The sequence below is a fragment of the Takifugu rubripes genome, chromosome 21 (assembly GCF_901000725.2).
Source record: "Takifugu rubripes chromosome 21, fTakRub1.2, whole genome shotgun sequence".
NCBI classification, from domain to species: domain Eukaryota; kingdom Metazoa; phylum Chordata; class Actinopteri; order Tetraodontiformes; family Tetraodontidae; genus Takifugu; species Takifugu rubripes.
In genome coordinates, this window is record NC_042305.1 from 6,294,806 (window position 1) to 6,305,312 (window position 10,507).

The following is a 10,507-nucleotide window of genomic DNA, read 5'->3' on the forward strand; positions in this document are numbered from 1 at the left end:
GGGATTGTTATCTTGGACCTAGCTTAAGCCATTTTCTGGGTCCAGTTGTTTCCAGGTCCTTGATCAGCAGCTGTCTGTGTGACTGTTGTGGTTTGACATCATCAGCTGTCGTGCTCTATTTCCTTCCTGCTCAACTTCCTGTTCGTGACAGGAAGTTAAAAATAGCGACGTCAATCAAAGAGCGAGCCGCTACCTCTGGGACTCAAAGAGAAGGCGCGAGAAGTAATTATAGTCATTTATTAAAATCAACACTTTGAACTTCCACAACACACCATCAATCAGACAGACAGACAAAAACAGCCTTCTGCCCATCTGTCTGTCTGTCTGAAGTATAATTAATAATAATGCATTTTATAATATTATTTTATGGACAACACAAAAGTACAAAGGTGTGAGAAAATAAGAACTTTGTGACATAGGTCCCACAGATTCTCTCACAGATGATAAAGAGAACTCTGGTGCTTCCTGTTCCTGTCTGATGTCCATGCAGCAACCAGTCAGCAGGGGACATCTACATGTTTTGCTTTAACTTTTATAGCACTCTTATGTCAGCTTTATTTTAAAACTGTACTGTACTCCTCAATAATCAGATTATTGATGAAGGCTTGGTGTCGTTCTACAGGCCAGAAAACTGAGTGCTGACCTAAAAGCTGCCCGTGTGACCTTTGAGAGTTTACTTGAGAGCCAATCAGAGCAGAGCATTCAGGTAGGCTGTCTCACACACACAGACACATAAAAATACAGAGCAACAGTAAATCTATAATCAGACAAATATTTATTTCAGAAGTAGTCCTGTTTCCTGACCAAGGGCGACAGCTCAGTCTGTTCTGTCAATCAGCAGTGAGTCGACTGTCTAGAAGATCAAACACAGACTGAGGGTCCAGGTCGGCATCAATGTGGACTGCCTCAGGATACAGACTCTGTAGACCAACACAGTCCAGTCTGTACAGCTTCAGCTTGCGGATCATCACAGGTGTCGTGTCCTTGGGTCTGGTTCTCAGTCTGTTCTGGACCTCTGGACTCAGAGCTGGCCGAGTCACAGCATGGAACCTAGAGGAATTACAGGATATACATGATGTCACTGTGTGTAGATGGTTCCTGTCACATGGTCACAAGTTCAGTGGTGTGTTTAAAAACATGGCTTCTCCTAAGGTTCTGGCCAGACTTCACTACTGACCTTTGTCCACTGATGGGGTCTGTTGCTCTCAGAGAGATCCTGTTCAGGCAAACATCATCATTCAGGTCCAGGAAGTAGACCCTGAGTAGAATCAGAGGTCAACCCTCAGACAGGAAACACCACATTACTTCACTGACGTACCGGTTTGGCTGGTATTGGGACTTGTGCAGAAGCCTGGCCTGGTCCAGGTTCCGTGGGAACCCGTGAATGATCCAACCTCTGCTGCTACAGTCCAGCTGGCTGAGACGGTTCTCCAAAACCTGCAGAACCAGGAGGTCTGGAACTGCAGTTGTATCATGGTTAGAGTGCATGCGTGCGTGCATGTGTGTGTGTGAGAGAGACCTACCTGCACTACAACAATCCAGATATGGTTGGATCTGCTCTCCCAGAGTGGCACCTTCAGCTGCTACAGACCTCAACAACTGACTACAACACACTGCCCCCCCCCACACACACACACAAGAATCAGTGTAGAAGGATCAATAATGGCTGTCATGGTCAACAACAGGGCTGCTTGGAGTCAGTACCGTCTACCAGCTTGTGTTTCTCTGACAGCAGTTTGGCCTGGTGACTTTTTCCTGACCCCGGTGGACCCAAGAGGAGGATCCTGGGAGTTCTAGTGTAACGACGAGTCTGGATGAATGCCAGTGCTGGGACAAGAACAGGAATTATTTCCAGTGTCATTTTGTTGACATTGTGTTTTTGTTCTGCTTACTACAATAACACATACAGTTCTTCATGTCTATTGTGAGTGTGTGTGATTTAAACACAACGACGTGATCAATGTGAGGACGGTTTCACTGAAGGCAACATGAGGTATGTAATGCTACATACCTTCTTCAAACCCCATCTGTGCACATTTGCATTATTTACCTTGTTGGTACACGTCGCTGTGTGGCTGATCACCATTGATCACCCTCAGCACATGTTGATAGATTGACATCAGGCCTTGGCCTTCACAACGGTAACGCTGTAGTTCAGCCACATGCTGCTTGTCTGAAAGCTCCTCATGCCTCAGTCGCTGAGCAACAGTGTGGTCGTCAGGCCAGAGGAATGTCTGATGGTACACCTCTACAAACAGGAAGTGACCATTGGGGTTCAGACATTTTGAACAATGGTTCTGGGACAGTGTGTGGAGGTGGAGGTGTATGTTTGTGAGTCTCACCTCCCGTTAGTGGGTCCACCATTTTTCCTCGACTCCTCTGCAGTAACACATCATCAGGAGCCTCCAGCACCACTGTCCAAACACACCAGTAAGATTAGTGACATGGGGCAGGTGCCGCGTGGAAGCTGCCTGGACTCACCCACATGTTCCGGAATGATTCCAGCCTCCTGAAGACACAGAGCCTGAAGACGAGTCTGAGGGAACCCTTCCAACAGCCAGCCCTGGAACACATGTCTAAGTAGAACTTCACAATAGAAACATACAAAACAGTTTTATAACTGATATTGATAACTGATAAAACAAATGAGCAGGTCCATCTTGAAAAACAAGGTCTTAAATTAAGCTTTTTTTTTAAATGAATGAGTGAATGAATGAACGAATCCAGGCAATAAACTGATGTCCTGTAAATGTTCTTCAGCTCCATCCCGCCTCAGACATTAACACAGATGTGAAATCACTTCTTCCTGTATGTAAAGCTGCGCAATAAAGACCAAAGTAAACCTTCTGTCAGCTGATTATAGTTTGTGTGTGTGTATTTGTGTGTGTCTGACTGAGGGTGTATCTATGTGTGGTGTGTATGTGTGTGTGTCTCTACTCTTGTCATGTCTAAATAAAACTGCTGTGTTTAATGCAGCTTCAGTCACACTGACACTGGAGGATAATCCCTCAGTGCTGTCTGTCAGGCTGAATAAAGAAGACTGATAGCAGCACACACAAGCGCGCACACACACACACACAATGGAATGTTTGTGTTAATGACATGTATCTTCCCGTGATATGGCAGACACAGTCTCAGATTGTGACATTCCTATCATCTCTAGCTGTTTTTTTTTTTGGGAGAAGGGGGGAGATCAGTGGGGCAGAGGTCAGAGCACAGACAGCTAATGCTATCTAGGTTCAGCTCCAGCAGTTTTACTCGTCACACCTCTATTACCCCTAATGAGCCTGTGAGCTATGCTGTCCGGGGCAGTTTGCCCCTGGTACGGTCTCCCAAGGCAGATTGGTCCTAGGTGAAGGGTCAGACAAAGAATGGTTCATAAGACCCAACATGGAACATCAAAGAGAGAAGCCGCATACCCGGCCTTCCGAGGGTTACTGGGGCCCCACCCTGGAGCCAGGCCTGGGGCTGGGGCTCGATCGCGAGCGCCTGGTGGCCAGGCCCAGCCCGAACCGGCTACATGGACACTCCCGTCCCCAGTGGACCCACCACCTGCAGGAAGAGCATGAAGGGTCCGGTGCAGTGGGGATTGGGCGGCAGACCAAGGCGGGGGCCTTAGCGGTCCGATCCTCGGTTATGGAAATTGGCTTTTGGAACATGGAATGTCACCACTCTGGCAGGGAAAGAGCTGGAGCTTGTGGGGGAGGTTGAGCGGTACCGACTAGATATGGTCGGCCTCACCTCCACAAATAGCGTTGGCTTGGGAACTCAAGTCCTTGAGGGGGGTCGAAAACTCTTTTACGCTGGAGTTGCTCAGGGTGAGAGACGGAGAGCTGGGGTGGGCTTTTTGCTTGCCTCTAGACTCTCTAGTTTGACGTTGGGGTTCTCACAGTTGAGCGAAAGGGTTGCTTCCCTGCACCTTCAGGTCAGGGAATAGGTTGTGACGGTTGTTTGTGCATATGCACTGAACAAAAATTCAAAGTACCCACCCTTTTTGGAGGATCTAGGACGGACGCTGGACAGTGTCCCGACTGGGGACTCCATCATTCTGCTGGGAGACTTCAACGCTCACATGGGTAACAACAACGTGACCTGGAAAGGTGTTATGGTCTGCCCGATCAGAACCAGAGTGGTGTGCAGTTATTGGACTTCTGTGCTCGTCGCAGTTTGGCCATAACTAACACCATGTTCAAGCATAAGGTTGTTCATCGGTGCTCTTGGCACCATGAGGCCTGGGCCGTAGGTCAATGATTGACTTCACAGTCGTGTCAGCTGATATGTTTTGGACACGGGTGAAGAGAGGAGCAGAGCTGTCAACTGATCACTACCTGGTGAGTTGGATCAGGTGGGGGGCCACCGCACGGACCTGGCAGGCCCAAACACTTAGTGAGGGTCTGTTGGGAACGCTTGGTGGAGGAACCCGTCAGGCTGGTCTTCAACTCCCACCTCCGACAGAGCTTTGATCGTGTTTCGGGGGCGGTAGTGGACATTGAGTCTGAATGGGCCATGTTCCGCTCCGCCATTGTCGAGGCGGCTGTCACAAGTTGCGGCTGCAAGGCCCCTGGTGCTGGTCGTGGCGGTAATCCCTGTACCCGATTGTGGATACCAGAGGTGAGGAGAGCCGTCAGGCTGAAGAAAGAGGCCTATACTGTAGGTCATGGCTGGTCTGTGAGTTTTCGGAAGCAGCTGACCGGTACAGGTTGGCTAAGCGGGCTGCGGCCGAGACGGTCGAAGAGGCAAAAACTCGGGCATGGGAGGAGTTCGGTGAGGCTATGGAGGAAGACTTTCGGTCAGCATCGAGAAGATTCTGGCAAACTGAACGGTGCCTTAGAGGCAGCAGGTGGCAACTTGCTCACACCGTGCTAGGTGTGCGTGGGGAGGTGCTGACGTCTCCTGGGCCAATTATCCGGCGGTGGAAGGAATACTTCCAGGAGCTCCTCAATCCTACCAACACATATCCACAAGGAGGAACAGAGTCGGGAGACTAGGAGGTGGACCATCCAATTTCCGGAGCAGAAGTTGCCGAGGTAGTGAAACAGCTGCCTGGCGGTGGAGCTCCGGGAGCAGATGAGATCCGCCCAGGGTAAGCCTCTGCAATATTGCGTGGACATCGGAACAGTGCCCCTGGACTGGCAGACTGGGGTGGTAGTCCCTATTTTTAAGAGTGGGGACCAGAGGGTGTGTTCCAACTATAGGGGGATCACACTCCTCAGCCTTCCTGGGAAAGTCTATACCAGGGTGCTGGAAAAGAGGATTAGATCGATAGTCGAACCTTTGATCGAGGAGGAACGATGCGGGTTTCGCCCCAGTCATGGAACCACGGATCAGCTCTTTACCCTTGCTGGGGTGCTTGAGGGGAGTTGGGTGTTTGCCCAATCAGTCCACATGTGCTTTGTGGACTTGGAAAAGGCCTATGACCGGGTCCCCAGGAGCATACTGTGGGGGGTGCTCCGAGAGCATGGGGTGGATGGTCCCTTGATAAGGGCCGTCCAGTCCCTGTACTGGAGGGGCAGGAGCTTGGTCCAGATAGCCAGTTGTAAGTCGGACGAGGGATGGACTTTGCCAGGACTGCCCTTTTGTCACCGGTTCTGTTCGTAACTTTTATTGACAGAATTTCTAGGCGCAGCCGGGGAGTGGAGGGTGTCGAGTTCAGTGGGCAGAAGATCTCGTCACTGCTTTTTGCGGCTGACGTAGTTCTTCTGGCACCATCGAGCAAGGACCTCCAACACATGCTGTGGCCATTCACGACCGAGTGTGAAGCAGCAGGGATACGGATCAGGACCTCCAAGTCAGAGTCCATGGTCCTCGCTCGGAAAAAGGTAGAGTGCCTTCTCTGGGTCAGGGAGGAGGTCCTGCCTCAGGTGGAGGAGTTCAAGTATCTTGGGATCTTGTTCACGAGTGAGGGTAGGATTGAACAGGAGAACAACAGGCAGGTCGGAGCGGTGTCAGCAGTGATGCGGGCGCTTAACCGATCTGTCATGGTGAAGAAGGAGCTGAGCTGGAAGGCGAAGCTCTCGATTTACCGGTCGATCTACATCCCAATCCTCACCATGGCCATCAACATTGGGTGATGACCGAAAGAACGAGATCGCGGATACAAGCGGCCGAAATGAGTCTCCTCCGTAGGGTGGCCGACCTCAACCTTAGAGATGAGAAGCTAGGACATCCGGGAGGAGCTGGGAGTAGAACCGCTGCTTCTCTACATCGAGAGGAGTCAGCTGGGGTGGCTCGAGCATCTGGCCAGGATGCCTTCCGGACGCCTGCCTTTAGAGGTGTTCCGCACATGTCCCACCGGGAGGAGGCCTCGTGGCCAGCCCAAGACTAGGTGGAGGGATTACATCTCTCGCCTGGCTTGGGAGCTGCTGGGGGTCCCCCTGGAGGAACTGATGGAAGTGGCCGAGGAGAGGGCTGTCTGGGCTACTGCCTGTCTGAAGCTACTGCCCCCGCGACACGGATTCGGATGAGCGGGAGAAAACGAGACGAGAAACGAGTTGAGACGTCTATTAAATGGACATGTCAGAAGTACCAGGGTGCAGAGATACTAAACTTGGTTCTCAGGTCAGAGTTGACACAGCTACTGAAGAGCAACTACAACAAACATCAGGAACAGAACAAACGAACAATCATGTGACACATTGAACACCACATGCACAACAAAGCAGGCCAATCACAGAGTTGAACATATCTCTCCTCAGACAGGTCATGCAGGGAACGAGAGGACAGAAATTGATATCAGCTAACAAAAGTATTATACCCACAAATGCTTCATTCCGGTTTTGGTGTTCATAAAGAAAACCTAATAAAATGTGTTGTCCTGCCACATAGGTAACATTAATGTTACATTATTCCAGAGTGGTCTTAAGGTTACCAGCCTATCAGGAATCATCTTTTGTAAATTCACCTCTGCCCAGTTGGTGATGAGTGTGTAACTTTATCATGTGTGACTTATCCTGTAACTGCCTTTTTATCATGTAGGACCACTAAATTGGTCCAGGATTGAATCAATAACCTTTGTCTCAGAGGAGAAAATGCGGAAGGAATTAAGGGCATAGGGTTACCTGCCGGGTTAAGAACTAGGTTAACCTGTAGGGTTAGGGACTAGAGTTATCTGCAGGCTGAGGGAATGGGATTTTCTGTAGGATTAGGTACTAGAGCCACCTGAAATTTCAGAGACTAGGGTTGCCTGCAGGATTAGGGACTAGGGTTACTTGCAGGTCAGAAGGTCCAAGAGGGGCCATCACACAGCTTAGTCACCAACATGGATGACAATTTAGTCCTCGCCCTACAGCGGCTCAGGAGGGTATATCAGTTTATCTTTCTGTCAGCAGCTGAGACCCATCAGTTTCAGCAGTTCTTAAGGTGTTCCCCTGTCCCCCCGAGGCCTCTGTCTCCAGAGCAAGCACAGTCTCTGTCCTTTAGAGTGCTGCTGTGTTTTGAATGCAAAGGAGAACACTTGTGTAACCTCCCTGGATCTTCATCGGTGTCAGGAACTCTCTGGTTTTCCATACATGACCTGGTGGCAGTTCCACTGCCCCACCCTCCCCCACCCTTGTCCCTTTCTGCCTCACACTCATATGACCTTAGTGAACTATGGACATACGCATTACAACGTGTTTTTACATCTTTGTGTGAAAACACACGTTAATGACTGTTATTTCGGTCAGATATGGAAATAGGCTTCATCTCCTTAATGAAAGCCTTTTTGACAGGATCCTTCAGTGCTTTTTCAGCCTTGCTGGACATTCTCTCCACTGTTGCCTATGTAGAAGCAGGGTGGATCCAGGTTGTTGTAGATGTTCTCTGTTAAACCATCCTGAAGATTCTAAAGACTGCAGCATCTGCTGAGGTGGATCAAAGAATGTGCACATGATCAGACTTCATGTCTGATGTGCCAGCAGCTGACGGTGCTGAGCAGAAACCTGTAAATGACCCCTGAGCTCCTCAGTAGAACCTGATTCAGATCCTGCAGGTGTGTCTGCATGTGAGTCTGAAACCATGTGATGGGAGGTCAGAGGAACAGTTGCTGTTTTGAGTGAAGCTCAAGTTTGTGTTGTTGTGTGAATGTTGTTGACAGAGATGATGTTGTCTTTATCCCTCTTAAAGTGAACAGAGGGTTCCATCGATGCCCTGATGAACACTGACAGAAATCAGGATATGATGTTAATGAGGAGCAGCAGAGAGGACGACACCAAGTGAAAATAACAACATCATGTGACAGCAGCATTATTCTTTGATCAACTGATCTCTGGGGACTCACCAACAAGCTACTGAGCCTGCTGGGAATCAGAGTGGAACACAAGTGCAAACAGAGCGCTAATTATTAGCATCAGAGCAGAGAAGGAGAGAGACTCTGTTGTCTGAGCTACTCCTCTCTTTCTATCACAACAGGCATTATCAATAGTTTTAAAACTGATCTGAGACCTGCTCAATCTCAACTCTGCATGTTTGATTTACTGCTGATGTTCTGGGCTGGAACTCTGGATGAAAACACGATAAGATCATGTTGCACTTATGTTTATATGCATGGCGGGTGGGTTCAGAGATGGCCTGGACCATGATGTCATCAGTAGGTCGTGTTCTCAACCATGTGACAGACCAGGATGAAGCTCAGCAGCTTCAGTGGGACAATACCCAAGTCAGAAAACAACTCTATTACCAGCTAATCTGACAAAGGTGATCTTACCTGGGTGATATTGCAGTCATTTAGTCTCTGTTGAATCCTTTTGACAAGCAGCTCAACAGGAAGCTCCTGAACACAAACAGGCACACATGCACATACACGAGTCACTTGGAGAACTAATCAGGGTTAACACAGTTAACCAGTTGTCTGTGTCTGTTTGTGCCTGTGAGTGTGTGTGTGTGTGTGCGTGTGTGTGTTTCTGTGTGTGAGTGTGTTTCTGTGTGCCTGTGTCATTCTGTGTGTTTGTGTGCCTGTGTCTTTCTGTGTGTCTGTGTATGTGTGTGCCTGTACATGTGTTCCTGTGTCTTTCTTTGTGTGTGTGTGTGTGTGTGTGTGTGTGTGTGTGTGTGTGTGTTTGTGTCTGTGTGAGACAGCCTACCTGAATGTTCTGCTCTGGTTGGCTCTCAAGTAAATTCTCACAAGTCACATGGGCAGCTTGTAGGTCAGCACTCAGTTTTCTGGCCTGTTGAACGACACCAAGCCTTCATCAATAATCTGATTATTGAGAAGTACACAGCTGTAAAATAACAAAGCTGACATAACAGTGCTCTAAAAGTCATCTAGCGCTATAAAAACATCTGGATGTCCCATTCGGACTGACTGCTGCATGGACATCAGACAGGAACAGGAAGCACCAGAGTTCTCAACAGATCTGAGAGACTCAGCTGAGGTGATTCACCTAGAGAATGTTGACTAACTTGGTTCTACACAGACGCCTGAAGGTTCTAGAACAAGAGCCTCAAACAGAAACCATTAGCATTAAGCATTAGCATTAGCTCATTCAGTATTTCCCAGGTGATGACTTCTCTTCTAATCAGTAGGAAGGACAGTCTTATGAATAATTGAGAATGGTGGGATGGAGGAGGAAGGAGCAGACTCTGACTCCATTTTGTGCACTGGTATTTTCACACTGATGCTATAAATGTCAGCAGCACTGTATGTCCAGATGTTACAGCTTCATTTTTGAGGTCACACTCACCAGTGTACGTTTGCCCACAGCAGGAGGACCGAGAAGCACAACCTTGGAAACTGAGCAACATGAGGAACATGTCAAAGATCATGATCATCAGGTGGAGGCTGGTTCTACTGCGCTAACTGTGGGTGGTCATAATACAATTCACCTTAATCCACCTGAATCACATGACCTTCACTTACCACCACTCGGGTTCCTCTGCAGTACTCTGATCAGATAATCAATGGGGTCATCAGGCTGATCGATCAGCAGACAGGACAGCAAACTCTGGGCAGCACACGCACATTTAAAAGTGTGTGTGAGAGAGAGCCAGAGTATGGCTATGTGTGTGTGCGCGTGTACCTGCAGCAGCTGGAAGATGTTGTGTTTGTCAGCGTAGATGAAGGTCTGTGGGGGGATCCTCAGGGGTCTGTCTGTCTCATCCATGGTGACGATGAGGGTGAGGAATTCTCAGTGTCTAAAAAAGGCAACTACAATTCTGAAAATTAATCAACAATCATCCTGAAGTCAACAAATCCAAGAATGAATCCATGAATCAGGATCAGAAATTATTTTTTGCCATAAGTAAGTTTACACATGTCATAATATGGTTTTTGGTGCTTCTCATAATTTAGATAAAAAAGAAAATAATTTAAACTAGAACCACCACCACCAACCATGGGGAGTGGCTGTTCCAGCGTCCTCCCTCCCTTTAATGGAGGTTGTTGAACTTCAAAATGGCTGTAATGTTACCAGTAGTATACAGCTTGTACAGCTGAGCTAATACAAGGTTACGTAACATAGTAGGATCTTTGCAAGATCAAAGATCAAAGCTCAAAGTCAAAGTCACCAGCAGGTTGTTCTTATTGGCTTTA

General features: G+C 48.5%; 1 protein-coding gene and 1 long non-coding RNA gene across 4 annotated transcripts; one reads left to right on the top strand and one right to left on the bottom strand.

Moving 5' to 3' along the window:
* The first annotated feature begins 85 nt into the window (after positions 1-85).
* Positions 86-1,723, top strand: LOC115247651 (uncharacterized). The gene is made up of 3 exons (XR_003886718.1): positions 86-222; positions 623-706; positions 785-1,723. It is a non-coding gene; the product is annotated as an uncharacterized lncRNA (long non-coding RNA).
* Positions 759-10,398, bottom strand: ak8 (adenylate kinase 8). 3 transcript variants are annotated; one of them, XM_029830110.1, is made up of 14 exons: positions 10,310-10,398; positions 9,996-10,123; positions 9,836-9,920; positions 9,660-9,709; positions 9,060-9,143; positions 8,684-8,749; positions 2,482-2,563; positions 2,343-2,414; positions 2,051-2,248; positions 1,705-1,827; positions 1,524-1,613; positions 1,319-1,460; positions 1,178-1,258; positions 759-1,050 (listed from the first exon to the last, which is right to left on the bottom strand). In XM_029830110.1, the coding sequence occupies exons 2-14, from the start codon at positions 10,077-10,079 to the stop codon at positions 831-833; spliced, it is 1,377 nt and encodes a 458-aa protein (XP_029685970.1). In that variant the 5' UTR covers positions 10,080-10,123; positions 10,310-10,398; the 3' UTR covers positions 759-830. The 3 variants fall into 3 exon arrangements, with proteins under 3 accessions (XP_029685970.1, XP_029685971.1, XP_029685972.1); XM_029830111.1 differs by having other exon boundaries at positions 9,996-10,110; positions 10,310-10,396; XM_029830112.1 differs by having other exon boundaries at positions 9,996-10,131; positions 10,310-10,381.
* Positions 10,399-10,507: the final 109 nt, after the last annotated feature.

Excerpts from the sequence above, each read along its gene's own strand:
- ak8 (XM_029830110.1), bottom strand. The coding sequence starts at position 10,079 with ATGGATGAGACAGACAGACCCCTGAGGATCCCCCCACAGACCTTCATC. Across the intron at positions 1,461-1,523 it reads TCTGGATTGTTGTAGTGCAG|TTCCAGACCTCCTGGTTCTG; the intron begins GTAGGTCTCTCT and ends ATACAACTGCAG. Across the intron at positions 1,259-1,318 it reads TCCCAATACCAGCCAAACCG|GGTCTACTTCCTGGACCTGA; the intron begins GTACGTCAGTGA and ends GATTCTACTCAG.